Here is a 22,055-nt window from a genome sequence, read left to right on the forward strand (position 1 = left end):
CTTAGTTGAAGAAAACGGCCATAAAAAGGAATTGTGTGGGGGGAGCTGTGCAATTCAGAAACTTAAAAGAAAGGGTTAATGGCGAGGCACTGCAGTATAAATTTGCAGGTAAATTAATTAATGTACATATTATATTTTGCCTCTATCTCAACTTGTTTTATGTCCCTTTAACATGTGTTGCTTGTGACAGAGAATATAACAGTGATATGGCACAAGATATAAGATTTTGTTTAGGGATTTAATTCAAGGGATAGGAAAGTCAAAATTAAACTTGCACGATTCATGACACTTAAATTCACTTCTATTTTCAAATGTACTTTGTTCTCTTAGTATTTCTTGTTAAAAATGAATACGCACATATCATCCACTAGTAGGAGCTGCTGCTAATTGGTGCCTGCATAAATTTGTCTCTTGTGATTGGCTAACTAGATATGTTTAGCTAGCTGCCAGTAGTGCAATGCTGTCCCTTCAGCAATGGATAACAAGAGAATGAAGCAAATTTGATAATAGAAGTAAATTGGAAACTTGTTTAAAATTGTATGTTCTATCTGAACCATAAAAGAAAATTTTGTAGTTTACTATCCCTTTAAGTTCAGACACATTTTTTTCTTTACTAAGAAATATCTTTCCCCTGAGATGAAGTCATTTTCAGGATTTTGCACTCACTGAATTTAGACTTGGATTTCAGTCCCACATAAATCATATCACAATCAACTACAAAAAAATTTGGAGTTCTCATCTGTGTTTTATTGAGATGAGGGGTCTAAAAATGTATCTCTCTTCCCTAATAAAAAACCTCCTTGTGCCTAGTGGGACAGATGCACTCACCTGTGCCCTGTATCCCTCAGACACATCACACATGTACACTCACCTGTGCCCTGTATCCCTCAGACACATCACACACGTACACTCACCTGTGCCCTGTATCCCTCAGACACATCACACACGTGCACTCACCTGTGCCCTGTATCCCTCAGACACATCACACACGTGCACTCACCTGTGCCCTGTATCCCTCAGACACATCACACATGTACACTCACCTGTGCCCTGTATCCCTCAGACACATCACACATGTACACTCACCTGTGCCCTGTATCCCTCAGACACATCACACATGTACACTCACCTGTGCCCTGTATCCCTCAGACACATCACACATGTACACTCACCTGTGCCCTGTATCCCTCAGACACATCACACACGTACACTCACCTGTACCCTGTATCCCTCAGACACATCACACACGTACACTCACCTGTACCCTGTATCCCTCAGACACATCACACATACACACTCACCTGTACCCTGTATCCCTCAGACACACACATGTACACTCACCTGTACCCTGTATCCCTCAGACACATCACGCACGTACACTCACCTGTACCCTGTATCCCTCAGACACATCACACATACACACTCACCTGTACCCTGTATCCCTCAGACACATCACACATGTACACTCACCTGTGCCCTGTATCCCTCAGACACATCACACATGTACACTCACCTGTGCCCTGTATCCCTCAGACACATCACACACGTAAACTCACCTGTGCCCTGTATCCCTCAGGCACATCACACACATACACTCACCTGTACTGATGTGGTCACTGATTTCCTGCTTCACAGCTTCCTGCTGATTCTTTACATACAGGTCATTTGTTTGTTCAACATTAAGTGTGACTTCAGTCTTAACATCACCTGCATAGATCATATAAATAAATAGTCACATTTAAACTTTATAGCACTGCACAAAAAAATTGCAATATCTGAATTTCACATGTACACTCACCTGTACCTGCATCCCTCAGACATGTCACACACATACACTCACCTGTGTCTGCATCCCTCAGAAATGTCACACACATACACTCACCTGTGCCCTGCATCCCTCAGACACATACACTCACCTGTGCCTGCATCCCTCAGACATGTCACACGCATACACTCACCTGTGTCTGCATCCCTCAGACACGTCACACACATACACTCACCTGTGCCTGCATCCCTCAGACACGTCACACACATACACTCACCTGTGCCTGCATCCTTCAGACACATCACACACATACACTCACCTGTGCCTGCATCCCTCAGACACGTCACACACATACACTCACCTGTGACTGCATTCCTCAGACATGTCACACACATACACTCACCGGTGCCCTCAGACATGTCACACATGTATAATAACGGTTGCCCTGTGTCCCTGACATGTCACACACAAACACTCACACCTGACCTGTGCCCCTCAAACATGTCACATAGAAAACAAAAAAGGCTTAAAATAATCAAAGAAAACTATCATTTAAATTACAATTTTCAAACTTTCAATTCTGTCAGGTTGGCAACAGCTGTGAAATCACATGGATGAGCTGAGAGGAATATTACAGAGTTTTGTGGCTAAGTCAGCAGGTTCATTTTGTTTGCTAAAAACTGTATTTGATTTACCTAAGTCTTACACTGCTGTGTAACTATATAATGTATATAATATATCTGTTATTTACATAAGACTTACACTGTCTGCTGTGTAACTATATAATGTATATAATATGTATATATCTGTTATTTACATAAGCCTTACACAGTCTGCTGTGTAACTATATAATGTATATAATATATCTGTTATTTATATAAGACTTACACTGTCTGCTGTGTAACTATATAATGTATATAATATAGCTGTTATTTACCTAAGCCTTACACTGTCTGCTGTGTAACTATATAATGTATATAATATATCTGTTATTTACCTAAGCCTTACACTGTCTGCTGTGTAACTATATAATGTATATAATATATCTGTTATTTACATAAGCCTTACACTGTCTGCTGTGTAACTATATAATGTATATAATATATCTGTTATTTATATAAGACTTACACTGTCTGCTGTGTAACTGTATAATGTATATAATGGATTTTTGTGTCTTGGTACAATAAAAACAGATATCTGTGTAAAAGTGGAGGTGCTGCTTGAATTTTTTGTATACAGTGATTGATCTGGAGCTTTGGCAGTAGCTCCCCAGGCTTGCACTCCCATCACCAGTGCTGGAAGACATTACCTTTGTTTTTTATATAATATATCTGTTATTTACCTAAGCCTTACACTGTCTGCTGTGTAACTATATAATGTATATAATATATCTGTTATTTACATAACACTTACACTGTCTGCTGTGTAACTATATAATGTATATAATATATCTGTTATTTATATAAGACTTACACTGTCTGCTGTGTAACTATATAATGTATATAATATATCTGTTATTTACATAAGCCTTACACTGTCTGCTGTGTAACTATATAATGTATATAATATATCTGTTATTTATATAAGACTTACACTGTCTGCTGTGTAACTGTATAATGTATATAATGGATTTTTGTGTCTTGGTACAATAAAAACAGATATTTGTGTAAAAGTGGAGGTGCTGCTTGAATTTTTTGTATACAGTGATTGATCTGGAGCTTTGGCAGTAGCTCCCCAGGCTTGCACTCCCATCACCAGTGCTGGAAGACATTACCTTTGTTTTTTATATAATATATCTGTTATTTACCTAAGCCTTACACTGTCTGCTGTGTAACTATATAATGTATATAATATATCTGTTATTTACATAACACTTACACTGTCTGCTGTGTAACTATATAATGTATATAATATATCTGTTATTTACATAACACTTACACTGTCTGCTGTGTAACTATATAATGTATATAATATATCTGTTATTTACATTAGCCTTACACTGTCTGCTGTGCAACTATATAATGTATATAATACGTATATCTGTTATTTACATAAGCCTTACACAGTCTGCTGTGTAACTATATAATGTATACAATATATCTGTTATTTACCTAAGCCTTACACTGTCTGCTGTGTAACTATATAATGTATATAATATATCTGTTATTTATATAAGACTTACACTGTCTGCTGTGTAACTATATAATGTATATAATATATCTGTTATTTACCTAAGCCTTACACTGTCTGCTGTGTAACTATATAATGTATATAATATATCTGTTATTTACCTAAGACTTACACTATCTGCTGTATAACCATCTGAGTAAATATATCTGTTATTTACATGAGATAAAATGTCACATCACAGAATCCTTCCTTTGCTTAACTGCATGTAACAGACACTAATATTAAGAAGAATATGCACAGATACTGATCTATAAAACCTTTAAAAACTTACTTAGAAGCTCCCAGTTTAGCACTGTTGTTGAGGGAAAGAGGTGATTTGATAGCAACTTTCAAGTATATTAAAGGGCTTAGTAAAACTGAGCCAGTGAGTATTTTACATAAAAAGGAAAATTCAAGAACAAAGGGCCATGGTCTTAAGCTGAAGGGTAGTATGAGGAGTAATTTGAGGAAGCACTTCTTTACAGAAAGGGTGATTGATTCATTGAATAAACTTCCACAAGAGGTAGTTAGAACAAACACTGTGGCAGACTTTAGGAATGCCTGGGACAAGCATAAGGCTACCCTACAAACTAGATAAGTTCATAGTTTTAGCTAATATCGGGCAGACTTGCTGGGCCTATGGCTATTATCTGCTGTCAATATATATGTTTCTTTGAGGTTAGGCTGGGACACTCAGTGAAAAACAGATTATACAAACAGAAGCCACACACATCAGTATACATCTAAAACTTTGGGGCTTGGTTAAGAGTCTGAAAAGCAGCACGATATAAAAAAATAAGCAAAACTATACATTTATACAAAACACTCCCGGATGGGCTATATAAATGGATCATCTACAAAACATTTATGCAAAAATAATCTAGTGTACAATGTCCCTTTAATAAGCTATAATCACCTGTAGCTGTATTTATAGGAACTTCATCCTTCTCAGTCTTCATGTGATCAGACACATACAGTTCTCCTCCGCGCTCAGTCCATAAGCCATATAAAGGAATCACATCCATACAGCCTTACAGTGAGAATACACCTGTATGTGTAAGTTGTTTGTAGCCCTTGTGGGATGTATCAATAGCGCTCTTATTATAAATAAAACCATGTGCTGACCCAGAAATTAAAAAGGGCATATGAGATAAATATTTACCAGATTATCACATTTATTAGGCACACTCACCTGTGACCCAAACATCTCAGACACTATGTACATGCACACTCACCTGTGACCCAAACATCTCAGACACTATGTACATGCACACCTCCTGTAACGTGTATCCCTCAGAATAATCATACATGCACACTAACATGTAATCTGCATACCAGAGACACAACACTCACCTGTAACCCATGTCCCTGAGACATAACACATGCACACTCACCTGTAACCCATGTCCCTCAGACACAACACACGTGCACACTCACCTGTAACCCATGTCCCTCAGACACAACACACATGCACACTCACCTGGGTTGATACTGTCAATGGATTCCTCATCTGGGGCTTCCAGCTGATGCCTCACACACAAATCTTCTGTTATCTCAACCTTCACTATATCAGCGTTATCTTCATCTGTACAAATAAAGCAGATTCAGTTTTTATATCACATGATTATGTATTTCCCAGAGAGACAATAACACCAAATACACACACTGTGGTACTTTCCTCTATTCTTTTACTTTTTAGCTGAAGGCCTTTAGTCTGGGCTGTGATCCTCTATATCCCAGTATAAAAATACAACATGAACTAAACAAGGGTTAAACTCATGTTGTTATCTGCGCTTATAAACCAGACAGTAAACTACAAGGGAGAGCAGTAAGTAACTGTGTGCACAGCCCCGGCAGACTCTCACGTATTACTACTCACCGGCAGGGAGGGAGAGCAATAAGTAACTGTGTGCACAGCCCCGGCAGACTCACGTATTACTACTCACCGGCAGGGAGGGAGAGCAGTAAGTAACTGTGTGCACAGCCCCGGCAGACTCTCACGTATTACTACTCACCGGCAGGGAGGGAGAGCAGTAAGTAACTGTGTGCACAACCCCGGCAGACTCTCACGTATTACTACTCACCGGCAGGGAGGGAGAGCAGTAAGTAACTGTGTGCACAACCCCGGCAGACTCTCACGTATTACTACTCACCGGCAGGGAGGGAGAGCAGTAAGTAACTGTGTGCACAGCCCCGGCAGACTCTCACGTATTACTACTCACCGGCAGGGAGGGAGAGCAGTAAGTAACTGTGTGCACAACCCCGGCAGACTCTCACATATTACTACTCACCGGCAGGGAGGGAGCAATGTATTTCAGTCTGATGACTATTCATGTCATCTGTCTCATCCTCTTCCTTCACATTTAATAGCCCAGTGCCCGGGTTTTCCTCTAGACACCCTGTAATTACAGCAGGAAATTACCTGATAGAGCACAGATTTATTATTCAGACACCTTCAATGCATTTTGCCTCAATTAAATGTTATTCAGGGAGATTCTCTGAGAAATAAATTGTATAAAATTGTTCTGATATCTCATAATTTTTCTTTCGATAGAACAAGTGAGATAACAACTGCATAAGAATCATATTTCATTTAATAATACAAAACAAAATGAAAAAGGGACATTACTCCCTATACTAGCTTAACCTGCTTCCTTACAAACACCTGAAACATCTGCCATAAAATCAAATTTTACGGCAGATGCGCTGCTACTTACAATTATACCCGTGTTTTAGAACACACAGCTTGTCTATGTGACTCACACCCAGTACTACTGCAGCTGTAGTGCTATAATTATACCTGTGTATCAGCACACACAGCTTGTCTATGTGACTCACACCCAGTACTACTGCAGCTGTAGTGCTATAATTATACCTATGTATCAGCACACACAGCTTGCCTGTGACAAAGACCCAGTACTACTGTAGCTGTAGTGCTATAATTATACCTGTGTATCAGCACACACAGCTTATCTATGTGACTCACACCCAGTACTACTGCAGCTGTAGTACTATAATTATACCTGTGTATCAGCACATACAGCTTGTCTATGTGACTCAGACCCAGTACTACTGCAGCTGTAGTGCTATAATTATACTGTGTATCAGCACACACAGCTTGTCTATGTGACTCACACCCAGTACTACTGCAGCTGTAGTGCTATAATTATACCTATGTATCAGCACACACAGCTTGTCTATGTGACTCAGACCCAGTACTACTGCAGCTGTAGTGCTATAATTATACCTATGTATCAGCACACGCAGCTTGCCTGTGACAAAGACCCAGTACTACTGTAGCTGTAGTGCTATAATTATACCTGTGTATCAGCACACACAGCTTATCTATGTGACTCAGACCCAGTACTACTGCAGCTGTAGTGCTATAATTATACCTATGTATCAGCACACACAGCTTGCCTGTGACAAAGACCCAGTACTACTGTAGCTGTAGTGCTATAATTATACCTGTGTATCAGTGTATCATGTGATCAGACACATACAGTTCTCCTCCGCGCTCAGTCCCTAAGCCATATAAAGGAATCACATCCATACAGCCTTACAGTGAGAATACACCTGTATGTGTAAGTTGTTTGTAGCCCTTGTGGGATGTATCAATAGCGCTCTTATTATAAATAAAACCATGTGCTGACCCAGAAATTAAAAAGGGCATATGAGATAAATATTTACCAGATTATCACATTTATTAGGCACACTCACCTGTGACCCAAACATCTCAGACACTATGTACATGCACACTCACCTGTGACCCAAACATCTCAGACACTATGTACATGCACACCTCCTGTAACGTGTATCCCTCAGAATAATCATACATGCACACTAACATGTAATCTGCATACCAGAGACACAACACTCACCTGTAACCCATGTCCCTGAGACATAACACATGCACACTCACCTGTAACCCATGTCCCTCAGACACAACACACGTGCACACTCACCTGTAACCCATGTCCCTCAGACACAACACACATGCACACTCACCTGGGTTGATACTGTCAATGGATTCCTCATCTGGGGCTTCCAGCTGATGCCTCACACACAAATCTTCTGTTATCTCAACCTTCACTATATCAGCGTTATCTTCATCTGTACAAATAAAGCAGATTCAGTTTTTATATCACATGATTATGTATTTCCCAGAGAGACAATAACACCAAATACACACACTGTGGTACTTTCCTCTATTCTTTTACTTTTTAGCTGAAGGCCTTTAGTCTGGGCTGTGATCCTCTATATCCCAGTATAAAAATACAACATGAACTAAACAAGGGTTAAACTCATGTTGTTATCTGCGCTTATAAACCAGACAGTAAACTACAAGGGAGAGCAGTAAGTAACTGTGTGCACAGCCCCGGCAGACTCTCACGTATTACTACTCACCGGCAGGGAGGGAGAGCAGTAAGTAACTGTGTGCACAGCCCCGGCAGACTCTCACGTATTACTACTCACCGGCAGGGAGGGAGAGCAGTAAGTAACTGTGTGCACAACCCCGGCAGACTCTCACATATTACTACTCACCGGCAGGGAGGGAGCAATGTATTTCAGTCTGATGACTATTCATGTCATCTGTCTCATCCTCTTCCTTCACATTTAATAGCCCAGTGCCCGGGTTTTCCTCTAGACACCCTGTAATTACAGCAGGAAATTACCTGATAGAGCACAGATTTATTATTCAGACACCTTCAATGCATTTTGCCTCAATTAAATGTTATTCAGGGAGATTCTCTGAGAAATAAATTGTATAAAATTGTTCTGATATCTCATAATTTTTCTTTCGATAGAACAAGTGAGATAACAACTGCATAAGAATCATATTTCATTTAATAATACAAAACAAAATGAAAAAGGGACATTACTCCCTATACTAGCTTAACCTGCTTCCTTACAAACACCTGAAACATCTGCCATAAAATCAAATTTTACGGCAGATGCGCTGCTACTTACTACAATTATACCCGTGTTTTAGAACACACAGCTTGTCTATGTGACTCACACCCAGTACTACTGCAGCTGTAGTGCTATAATTATACCTATGTATCAGCACACACAGCTTGCCTGTGACAAAGACCCAGTACTACTGTAGCTGTAGTGCTATAATTATACCTGTGTATCAGCACACACAGCTTATCTATGTGACTCACACCCAGTACTACTGCAGCTGTAGTACTATAATTATACCTGTGTATCAGCACATACAGCTTATCTATGTGACTCAGACCCAGTACTACTGCAGCTGTAGTGCTATAATTATACTGTGTATCAGCACACACAGCTTGTCTATGTGACTCACACCCAGTACTACTGCAGCTGTAGTGCTATAATTATACCTATGTATCAGCACACACAGCTTGTCTATGTGACTCAGACCCAGTACTACTGCAGCTGTAGTGCTATAATTATACCTATGTATCAGCACACGCAGCTTGCCTGTGACAAAGACCCAGTACTACTGTAGCTGTAGTGCTATAATTATACCTGTGTATCAGCACACACAGCTTATCTATGTGACTCAGACCCAGTACTACTGCAGCTGTAGTGCTATAATTATACCTATGTATCAGCACACACAGCTTGCCTGTGACAAAGACCCAGTACTACTGTAGCTGTAGTGCTATAATTATACCTGTGTATCAGCACACACAGCTTATCTATGTGACTCACACCCAGTACTACTGCAGCTGTAGTTCTATAATTATACCTATGTATCAGCACATACAGCTTATTTATGTGACTCAGACCCAGTACTACTGCATCTGAAGTGCTATAATTATACCTGTGTATCAGCACATACAGCTTGTCTATGTGACACAGACCCAGTACTATTGCAGCTGTAGTGCTATAATTATACCTGTGTATCAGCACACACAGCTTGTCTATGTGACTCACACCCAGTATTACTGCAGCTGTAGTGCTATAATTATACCTGTGTATCAGCACATACAGCTTGTCTGTGACTCACACCCAGTACTACTGCAGCTGTAGTACTATAATAATACCTGTGTATCAGCGCATACAGCTTATCTATGTGACTCAGACCCAGTACTACTGCATCTGAAGTGCTATAATTATACCTGTGTATCAGCACATACAGCTTGTCTATGTGACTCAGACCCAGTACTACTGCAGCTGTAGTGCTATAATTATACCTATGTATCAGCACACACAGCTTATCTATGTGACTCAGACCCAGTACTACTGCATCTGAAGTGCTATAATTATACCTGTGTATCAGCACATACAGCTTGTCTATATGACACAGACCCAGTACTATTGCAGCTGTAGTGCTATAATTATACCTGTGTATCAGCACACACAGCTTGTCTATGTGAGATCAGACACAGTACTACTGCAGCTGTAGTGCTATAATTATACCTGTGTATCAGCACACACAGCTTGTCTATGTGACTCACACCCAGTATTACTGCAGCTGTAGTGCTATAATTATACCTGTGTATCAGCACATACAGCTTGTCTATGTGACTCACACCCAGTACTACTGCATCTGAAGTGCTATAATTATACCTGTGTATCAGCACATACAGCTTGTCTATGTGACTCAGACCCAGTACTACTGCAGCTGTAGTGCTATAATTATACCTGTGTATCAGCACACACAGCTTGTCTATGTGACTCAGACCCAGTACTATTGCAGCTGTAGTGCTATAATTATACCTGTTTATTAGCACACACAGCTTGTCTATGTGACTCACACCCAGTAATACTGCAGCCGTGGTGCTATAATTATACCTGTGTATCAGCACACACACCTGGTCTATGTGAAATCAGACCCAGTACTACTGCAGCTGTAGTGCTATAATTATACCTGCGTATCATCACACACAGCTTGTCAATGTGACACAGACCCAGTACTACTGCAGCTGTAGTGCTACAATTATACTGTGTATCAGCACACACAGCTTGTCTATGTGACTCAGACCCAGTACTACTGCAGCTGTAGTGCTACAATTATACTGTGTAACAGCACACACAGCTTGTCTATGTGACTCAGACCCAGTACTACTGCAGCTGTAGTGCTACAATTATACTGTGTATCAGCACACACAACTTGTCTATGTGACTCAGACCCAGTACTACTGCAGCTGTAGTGCTACAATTATACTGTGTATCAGCACACACAGCTTGTCTATGTGACACAGACCAAGTAATACTGCAGCTGTAGCGCTATAATTATACCTGTGTATCAGCACACACAGCTTGTCTATGTGACTCACACCCAGTACTACTGCAGCTGTAGTGCTATAATTATACCTGTGTATCAGCACACACAGTTTGTCTATGTGACTCACACCCAGTAATACTGCAGCTGTGGTGCTATAATTATACTTATGTATCAGCACACACAGCTGGTCTATGTGAGATCAGACCCAGTACTACTGCAGCTGTAGTGCTATAATTATACCTGCGTATCAGCACACACAGCTTGTCTATGTGACACAGACCCAGTACTACTGCAGCTGTAGTGCTACAATTATACCTGTGTATTAGCACACACAGCTTGTCTATGTGACACAGACCCAGTACTACTGCAGCTGTAGTGCTATAATTATACTGTGTATCAGCACACATAGCTCGTCTATGTGACTCAGACCCAGTACTACTGCAGCTGTAGTGCTACAATTATACCGTGTATCAGCACACACAGCTTGTCTATATGACACACACCCACTACTACTGCAGCTGTAGTGCAATAATTATACCTGTGTATCAGCACACACAGCTTGTCTATGTGACTCACACCCAGTACTACTGCAGCTGTAGTACTATAATTATACCTGTGTATCAGCACACACAGCTTATCTATGTGACTCAGACCCAGTACTACTGCATCTGAAGTGCTATAATTATACCTGTGTATCAGCACATACAGCTTGTCTATGTGACACAGACCCAGTACTATTGCAGCTGTAGTGCTATAATTATACCTGTGTATCAGCACACACAGCTTGTCTATGTGACTCACACCCAGTATTACTGCAGCTGTAGTGCTATAATTATACCTGTGTATCAGCACATACAGCTTGTCTATGTGACTCACACCCAGTACTACTGCATCTGAAGTGCTATAATTATACCTGTGTATCAGCACATACAGCTTGTCTATGTGACTCAGACCCAGTACTACTGCAGCTGTAGTGCTATAATTATACCTGTGTATCAGCACACACAGCTTGTCTATGTGACTCACACCCAGTAATACTGCAGCTGTGGTGCCATAATTATACCTGTGTATCAGCACACACACCTGGTCTATGTGAGATCAGACCCAGTACTACTGCAGCTGTAGTGCTATAATTATACCTGCGTATCATCACACACAGCTTGTCAATGTGACTCAGACCCAGTACTACTGCAGCTGTAGTGCTACAATTATACTGTGTATCAGCACACACAGCTTGTCTATGTGACTCAGACCCAGTACTACTGCAGCTGTAGTGCTACAATTATACTGTGTATCAGCACACACACCTGGTCTATGTGAGATCAGACCCAGTACTACTGCAGCTGTAGTGCTATAATTATACCTGCGTATCATCACACACAGCTTGTCAATGTGACTCAGACCCAGTACTACTGCAGCTGTAGTGCTACAATTATACTGTGTATCAGCACACACAGCTTGTCTATGTGACTCACACCCAGTACTACTGCAGCTGTAGTGCTATAATTATACCTGTGTATCAGCACATACAGCTTGTCTATGTGACACAGACCCAGTACTATTGCAGCTGTAGTGCTATAATTATACCTGTGTATCAGCATACACAGCTTGTCTATGTGACTCACACCCAGTATTACTGCAGCTGTAGTGCTATAATTATACCTGTGTATCAGCACATACAGCTTGTCTGTGACTCACACCCAGTACTACTGCAGCTGTAGTACTATAATTATACCTGTGTATCAGCACACACAGCTTGTCTATGTGACTCACACCCAGTAATACTGCAGCTGTGGTGCCATAATTATACCTGTGTATCAGCACACACACCTGGTCTATGTGCTACAATTATACTGTGTATCAGCACACACAGCTTGTCTATGTGACTCACACCCAGTACTACTGCAGCTGTAGTGCTATAATTATACCTGTGTATCAGCACATACAGCTTGTCTATGTGACACAGACCCAGTACTATTGCAGCTGTAGTGCTATAATTATACCTGTGTATCAGCATACACAGCTTGTCAATGTGACTCAGACCCAGTACTACTGCAGCTGTAGTGCTATAATTATACCTGTGTATCAGCACACACAGCTTGTCTATGTGACTCACACCCAGTAATACTGCAGCTGTGGTGCCATAATTATACCTGTGTATCAGCACACACACCTGGTCTATGTGAGATCAGACCCAGTACTACTGCAGCTGTAGTGCTATAATTATACCTGCGTATCATCACACACAGCTTGTCAATGTGACTCAGACCCAGTACTACTGCAGCTGTAGTGCTACAATTATACTGTGTATCAGCACATACAGCTTGTCAATGTGACTCACACCCAGTACTACTGCAGCTGTAGTGCTATAATTATACCTGTGTATCAGCACATACAGCTTGTCAATGTGACTCACACCCAGTACTACTGCAGCTGTAGTGCTATAATTATACCTGTGTATCAGCACATACAGCTTGTCTATGTGACACAGACCCAGTACTATTGCAGCTGTAGTGCTATAATTATACCTGTGTATCAGCATACACAGCTTGTCTATGTGACTCACACCCAGTATTACTGCAGCTGTAGTGCTATAATTATACCTGTGTATCAGCACATACAGCTTGTCTGTGACTCACACCCAGTACTACTGCAGCTGTAGTACTATAATTATACCTGTGTATCAGCACACACAGCTTATCTATGTGACTCAGACCCAGTACTACTGCATCTGAAGTGCTATAATTATACCTGTGTATCAGCACATACAGCTTGTCTATGTGACACAGACCCAGTACTATTGCAGCTGTAGTGCTATAATTATACCTGTGTATCAGCACACACAGCTTGTCTATGTGACTCACACCCAGTACTACTGCAGCTGTAGTGCTACAATTATACCTGTGTATTAGCACACACAGTTTGTCTATGTGACTCACACCCAGTAATACTGCAGCTGTGGTGCTATAATTATACTTGTGTATCAGCACACACAGCTGGTCTATGTGAGATCAGACCCAGTACTACTGCAGCTGTAGTGCTATAATTATACCTGCGTATCAGCACACACAGCTTGTCTATGTGACACAGACCCAGTACTACTGCAGCTGTAGTGCTACAATTATACCTGTGTATTAGCACACACAGCTTGTCTATGTGACACAGACCCAGTACTACTGCAGCTGTAGTGCTATAATTATACTGTGTATCAGCACACATAGCTCGTCTATGTGACTCAGACCCAGTACTACTGCAGCTGTAGTGCTACAATTATACCGTGTATCAGCACACACAGCTTGTCTATATGACACACACCCAGTACTACTGCAGCTGTAGTGCAATAATTATACCTGTGTATCAGCACACACAGCTTGTCTATGTGACTCAGACCCAGTACTACTACAGCTGTAGCGCTATAATTATACCTGTGCATCAGCACACACAGCTTGTCTATATGACTCACACCCAGTACTACTGCAGCTGTAGTGATATAATTATACCTGTGTATCAGCACCCACAGCTTGTATATGTGAGCTCAGACCCAGTACTACTGCAGCTGTATTGCTATAATTATACTGTGTATCAGCACACACAGCTTGTCTATGTGAGATCAGACCCAGTACTACTGCAGCTGTAGTGCTATAATTATACTTGTGTATCAGCACACACAGCTGGTCTATGTGAGATCAGACCCAGTACTACTGCAGCTGTAGTGCTATAATTATACCTGCGTATCAGCACACACAGCTTGTCTATGTGACACAGACCCAGTACTACTGCAGCTGTAGTGCTACAATTATACCTGTGTATTAGCACACACAGCTTGTCTATGTGACACAGACCCAGTACTACTGCAGCTGTAGTGCTATAATTATACTGTGCATCAGCACACATAGCTCGTCTATGTGACTCAGACCCAGTACTACTGCAGCTGTAGTGCTACAATTATACCGTGTATCAGCACACACAGCTTGTCTATATGACACACACCCAGTACTACTGCAGCTGTAGTGCAATAATTATACCTGTGTATCAGCACACACAGCTTGTCTATGTGACTCACACCCAGTACTACTGCAGCTGTAGTGATATAATTATACCTGTGTATCAGCACCCACAGCTTGTATATGTGAGCTCAGACCCAGTACTACTGCAGCTGTAGTGCTATAATTATACTGTGTATCAGCACACACAGCTTGTCTATGTGACTCACACCCAGTACTACTGCAGCTGTAGTGCTATAATTATACTGTGTATCAGCACACACAGCTTGTCTATGTGACTCACACCCAGTACTACTGCAGCTGTAGTGCTATAATTATACTGTGTATCAGCACACACAGCTTGTTTATGTGAAACAGACCCAGTACTACTATAGCTGTAGTGCTATAATTATACCTGCTGTGTAACCTTCTGAAAAACCATAACTGCCATTTACACGAGACAAAATTTCATATCAACTTCCCTTTACTTAATATGCGCTAATCACCTGTAGCGGTATTTATAGCAATTTCATCCTCCTCAGTCTTGTGATCACACACATACGATTCTCCTCTGTGCTCAACCGCTGAGCCATCTGTAGACGTCATATACATATGGGCTTTACAGTAAGAATATACATGTGTGTGTGTAAGTAGTTTGTACCCTACATCCCTCAGACACAACATATGTACACACTAACCTGTAACCCACATGCACCTTACACAAACTCACTTGCCTGTAACCTGTGTACTTCACACAAACAATATACATGTGCACTTACCTGTAACTCCCATGCATCAGAAACAACACACATGCAACATATGTACACACTCATATGCAACAGGTGTAAATCAGACACAACACATACGCACACTCACCTGTAACCCAAGTATCATAGACACAACATGTAAGAGACAAAATTAAGCTTTCCTAGAATTTTGCCGTTACTTAATATGCACTAATTACCTGTAGCCGTATTTATAGGAACTTCATCCTGCTCAGTCTTCACCTTATCACACACATACGGTTCTTCTCCATGTACAACTGCTGAGCTATCTGAAGGTGTCACGTCAGTACAGTCTACAAAGTGAGAATATTTGTTAAAAAAAAAAAAACAAGAAACACATCAAAGTACTATTTACAAAATTAGCAACAACTTACTGCACATTTATATAAACACAACAATCTCAGCTGATATCGGTTGTATGTCACTGCTTGTAGTCAGCATCCCATTATGCACAGCTGTGTTAGCTTCTGATAGTCTGTCATTTTCAATTTTACCTTCATATAACAGGGCCTCACAAGTTTAAATTATAGCAGCCAAATATATAGATAGTAGCCAGAAATGTTTAAATTTGTTATTGTGTGTATAAGATAAAAAGAAATATAAAAAATATTATTTAGTAGCTTCAGCATTAATAATATAAAATAAATATATATATCAGATGTCCCAGCACTCCAACCTTGGCACTGTATCAGCCAATCAGCCACCTGGGTGCAATCCTCAAAGTTCATATAGAATAAAACTTGGAAATGAAGGGCACTCTCAGGACATTTTAGAGAACCACAATAATCTTTTAATCAAAATCTCAGCAGGTCATCAAAGACATAGTCAACGTTTCGGTTCTCTTTAGAGCCTTCAAGACAAATTAAATCTGTAGAAAAAAAGAAAACATGTATAGATACACAAACAAAATTTACATACAGCAGTGAAAAAAAAAAATCATACAAGAATAAAGTGAAACTCTAGACCAGAAAAAGAGGCTTGTGTAATCACATAGAAACAATGCAAACAATTTTATAAGAAAACAGGGGGTTCAATAAGTCAAATCCCCCAGGGGTGAACCAAATGCCAAAAACATATAACGGAATATATACGGTGGAATAAAAATACAAATGTTAAGTATTATTATGCAGTTGGGCTTGAGTATACTCACGAATCATAAACCTTGTAAATAGCATAGCAGCAAAAATAAAAATAAAAAAAAATAAGCACAAACATATAAATAAACATCTGATAGTGATCCAATCAATATATCAACAGAAAAAAAGGAAATGAAAACATACCAATGATGGAACCAATGTCTAAATAACCTGACACCATCTAATAAAAAATGTACTCATTTGTAATGTATCATAGTGCAAACAGATTGGGGCTTATTCACAAACCCAAACCATGTGAATAAAGTTACAATAAGGAGCCAATTACCACAGACTTAAAAGTATAAATGAGAATGCAATATAGTAACCATCCACCTGCATAAGTGTAAACACCAGACTAAACTTAGTCTGTGTGTATCCGAAACTAGCATACATAATCCTACATCGTGATGGTAGCAAAACCAGAGTTGTGGACCCTTGTATAAGCACATAGATAAAGACAATATGTATATACCAACTAAATTAAATTGTATTATTTCCATGTTGGCCACACTAATACTTATACATATTAGATATGAACAGGCACTGCTAGCCCAAAGCATAAACACACTATTAAGCAAAAGTAAAACATCAATTATAAATAAATATATATATATATATATATTATGAAGCAATAGGAAAAGTCCAACACTTACACTAATTATAACCTGGCATTAATACCAAATAGATATCCAAAGATGCGCTCAAAAAACAAAACAATAGTGACTATTCAAAATTTTAACAGCCCCCACCAATATTTATATAGGGATAGCAAATAATAATTGTGTCACGTTATCACTGAACAGCACCAAAATCGATGTTGATATATTGATTGGATCACCATCAGATGTTTATTTATATGTTTGTGCTTATTTTATTTTCCTTTTTGCTGCTATGCTATTTACAAGGTTTATGATTCGTGAGTATACTCAAGCCCAACTGCATAATAATACTTAACATTTGTATTTGTATTCCACCGTATATATTCCGTTATATGTTTTTGGCATTTGGTTCACCCCTGGGGGATTTGACTTATTGAACCCCCTGTTTTCTTATAAAATTGTTTGCATTGTTTCTATGTGATTACACAAGCCTCTTTTTCTGGTCTAGAGTTTCACTTTATTCTTGTATGATTTTATCTTAGTTTAATGTAACATTGGTGATGAGTGTGTTATTTTTCACTGCTGTATGTAAATTTTGTTTGTGTATCTATACATGTTTTCTTTTTTTCTACAGATTTAATTTGTCTTGAAGAAGGCTCTAAAGAGAACCGAAACGTGTTCGTTCTCTCTCTCTATGTGAACGTCTGGACAGGGACGTATTCTCTACGTGCACCCGTATTGGCTATCAAGCTGGACATGTGGCAGCGCAGAAGAACGCCGTGGTGAGAACCTGACTGGAGCATCCTGCCCGACACCTGTGTGATATATATTTTAGGGATGAGAATATAAACAAAAATTTGAGATGTATGGTTCTGAGCTTTGCAAATCTCTGTACGATAACAGAGCAGGGCATTATCCAGGGCACATTTTGTAATGCACATCTAGCACCGTGACACCTGGGTTAATTGAGCCATGCATTAGCTAGCATGCACATCTATATAATTTTATGTTACAATCTCCTCAATGTGTTTAATGTCCCTTTAAAAAGGACCCTAAACACCTATTGCTTTTGTTTCCTGTATATAAGACATTATTTACTGTGATTTGACTTTTTATCATGATCAAATACTTTATAAGCATTTTCAGGCTAGATGTCATGTGTTTGTACATCTAAGTACAGAGACTGATATTGAGTGTGCACGTGTTGCTGAGCATGTGCACGTGGTGCTGAGTTCATTATTAACAAGGCTAAAGAAGCAGATTAGTATAAGATGCTGCTCAGTAGTAGAGTCTATAAAGTGACAGCATACTACTGACCGTTATGTCCCTTTAAGACAATCAGATCACTGAGGTTTCTGGTTCGTTAATGTAAATAATATCTCATTCTGATGACAAAACCAGGTGACATGCACGTGACGTCCTGCTTACCACCGTGTGCAATAGGAAGGTCTGAGGTTTGGCTTTCGGTCTTGTCAGACATTGTCTTGTTCAGCAGAACTGAATTTGTCAGATATTCTTATAATGTTTCTTCTTTACTGGCAAATGCAGTGATCTGTATTGTACGTGATCTTCACAGTAACAGGAGCCTAAACACAGAGAGGGAGAGAAGTGTCTTGTACAGTTCATTGTCATAGGGGAAATCTGAGATTTTTCTGTGAGTTACTCACACAAGTTATACTGTTTTTTGTTTTTGTTTACAGCAAACCAAACACTTTTAAAAATATTTTTTACAGAAATACCCAAATATTATCAAAAGTCATCACATAAATATATTTTCCATAACATATATATTATATTATAGAGATGTTCCATTTGTCTCACACACACAGCTCGGTTCCCAGTACCTTATATAGAGATATTTATTTTATAGAGGTTCCCTGTACATCTTACACACACACACAGCCTTCTCTCCAGTACTTTGCATAAAATATATATTATAGAAATGTTCTCTCTGCTCACACACACACAGCCCTTACCTAGAACCTTATACTCAGACATATAACACTATAGAGAGTTACAATCAGTTACATGCACACATACAGCACCCCCAGCACTGTATACATAGACACATAACACAATAGAGAGGTACCATCTATCACACACAGCATCTTAAACACAGCAATATAACTATAGAAAGGTACCATCTGTTACACATACAGCCTTTGATACATTGACATATGAAGTGCCATCTAACTTTAGTTTACATAAATATAATACCAAATGCAAAGAAACTAGAATGCTGTATCATTTTCTATAACATATATATTGTATTGCAATTGCAGAGAGATTTCTTCTGCCTTACGCGGACAGCCCCCTCCCTAGTACCCATTATACAGATATCCACTCTGTCACACACAGTCTCCCCAGTACCTTATACGCAGATATATAATATTATAGAAAGGTTCCCTTTGTCTCACTCACACAGCCCCCCTTAGTACCTTATATACAGATTTATGAAATTGTAGAGGTTCCCTGTCTCATACACACAGCCCCCTTTACAATATATATATATATATATATATATATATATATATATTGTATTATATTGAGATATTTAATATTAAAGAGGATTCCGAATTATACACACACATAGCCCCCTCTCTAGCACATTACATAACATAAAACACTATATAGAGGTACCATCTGCCTCGCACTGTCTCTCCCCAGCACCTTATACACAGGTATATAACACTACTGATCTGTCTCACACTCACACTACCTCTCCCCAGCACCTTATACACAGGCACATAACACTACAAAGCTACACAATCATGTCAAACAGTGAGTTACACACATGACACAATTACACAAAGTCTGTGCATCGTGTACTTACCGCACTGTACATACGCAAGTATACCAAGCAAGTAGCAGCTCAGTCGATAACTGCAGCCCCTTATGTTTGTAGTATAGCAGCTAGTTCCTTTTTAGCAGAAGGACCGGTGATGTCACAAGTCACATGACTGATGTGACCACAAGGAAGAGAGTATCTGTGCAGCATCTATAATGCAGCTTCCTGACCTGTAGCTTTTTTGCCATTTGATCGCTGCAGTGCAGTCAGTAGCTACTGTAATGCGGAACAAACTGCTGCCGTCTCAGATCTCAATACATTGGTTTCATGCAGGTAACTTTCTAACTGGTGATGTGTCTGTGTATAAAGCACTGGGGAGATGTGTGTGTCAGAGCGAACGTCTATAAATTGTAAATACCTCTGTATAAGCTACTGCAGAGGATTGTGTGTGTGAGAGGCCGAGGAAACCATAACAGTATATATCTGTATATAAGGTACAGGGAATGGGTTTGTGTGTAAGAGTCAGATATAACCTCATATATATCTGTATATAAGGTACTGGGGATGGGGGTGTTGTGTGAGAGGCAGAGGGATCCTCTCTATAGCATTATATATCTGTATATAAGATACTGGGGAGGGGTTGTGTGTAAGAGGTAGATGGATCCTCTCTACAGTATTATATATCTGTATATAAGGCAGTGTTTTTGAACCAGTGTGCCGTGGCACACTAGTGTGCCGTGAGAGATCCTCAGGTGTGCCGCGGCAGACTGACAACAGTGCGGGTGTGTTTGTGAATGAATGTCAATATGTCATGTATAGTTTGTAGGAGGCATGACATGACAGCACAGTACAGTGTGTGTAAATATATATATATATATATATATATATATATATATATATATTTATATATCCTGTATTAGGCTACAATGTGTGATTTCGTAAAATTTTGGGATGGTGGTGTGCCACAGGATTTTTTAATGTAAAAAAGTGTGCCACGACAAAAAAAAAGGTTGCAAATCACTGATATAAGGTACTGGGGAGGGGTTGTGTGTAAGAGGCAGATGTATCCTCTCTACAGTATTATATATCTGTATATAAGGTACTGGGGAGGGTCTGTGTGTGTGTTTGAGCAGAGGAAACCTCTATAATGTTATACACCTGTATTATATAATGTAAGAGGGGGCTGTGTGTGAGCAGAGGGAACCTCTCTATAATATTATATGTCTGTATAAAATGTACTGGGGAGGGGGCTGTGTGTGTGAGGCAGAGAGAACATCTTTATAATAGTATATATTTGTATATAAGGTACTGGAAATGTTTGTGTGTGTGTGTGTGTGTGAGAAAGACAGACAACTTGGTGAGCCTCTTTTTAATATTATATAGCTGTATACAATGTACGGTAAAGGGGACGGCTTGTGTGTGAGGTAGACAGAACCTTTCTATAATATTATATATCTGTATATAATGTACTTGGGATGGGGATGTGTGTGTGTGGCAGAGGGAGCAGGCTTTATTATCAGGTGTGTGTGTATTATTGTATACATGTAGTATGTGAAGTGTACATATATATGGGGTATACATAGGTCGGTGTGTATATAAGTGTTTGTATGGCCATTATTCCCA

General features: G+C 39.7%; 2 protein-coding genes across 2 annotated transcripts in view; one reads left to right on the plus strand and one right to left on the minus strand.

Annotated features, from left to right (window-relative positions):
* The window catches only part of LOC128657169 (gastrula zinc finger protein XlCGF26.1-like), a 31,991-nt gene extending 11,443 nt beyond the window's left edge, over window positions 1–20,548 (minus strand). The window contains exons 1-8 of the mRNA XM_053711410.1: window positions 20,478–20,548; window positions 19,073–19,230; window positions 16,089–16,202; window positions 8,480–8,587; window positions 7,943–8,047; window positions 6,226–6,333; window positions 5,415–5,519; window positions 1,600–1,707 (exon numbers count right to left, since the gene is read on the minus strand). Coding sequence (XP_053567385.1) covers window positions 1,600–1,707; window positions 5,415–5,519; window positions 6,226–6,333; window positions 7,943–8,047; window positions 8,480–8,587; window positions 16,089–16,202; window positions 19,073–19,124 — 700 coding nt within the window. The 5' untranslated portion in view covers window positions 19,125–19,230; window positions 20,478–20,548. The remainder of the gene's footprint in view (window positions 1–1,599; window positions 1,708–5,414; window positions 5,520–6,225; window positions 6,334–7,942; window positions 8,048–8,479; window positions 8,588–16,088; window positions 16,203–19,072; window positions 19,231–20,477) is intronic.
* Window positions 20,549–20,631: 83 nt separating this feature from the next.
* LOC128655632 (gastrula zinc finger protein XlCGF26.1-like) overlaps window positions 20,632–22,055 on the plus strand; it is a 44,161-nt gene continuing 42,737 nt past the window's right edge. Inside the window, exon 1 of the mRNA XM_053709218.1 lies at window positions 20,632–20,765. The gene's annotated coding sequence lies outside the window, so the exon portion shown is untranslated. The remainder of the gene's footprint in view (window positions 20,766–22,055) is intronic.

The sequence above is a fragment of the Bombina bombina genome, chromosome 4, assembly GCF_027579735.1.
Source record: "Bombina bombina isolate aBomBom1 chromosome 4, aBomBom1.pri, whole genome shotgun sequence".
Classification (NCBI taxonomy): domain Eukaryota; kingdom Metazoa; phylum Chordata; class Amphibia; order Anura; family Bombinatoridae; genus Bombina; species Bombina bombina.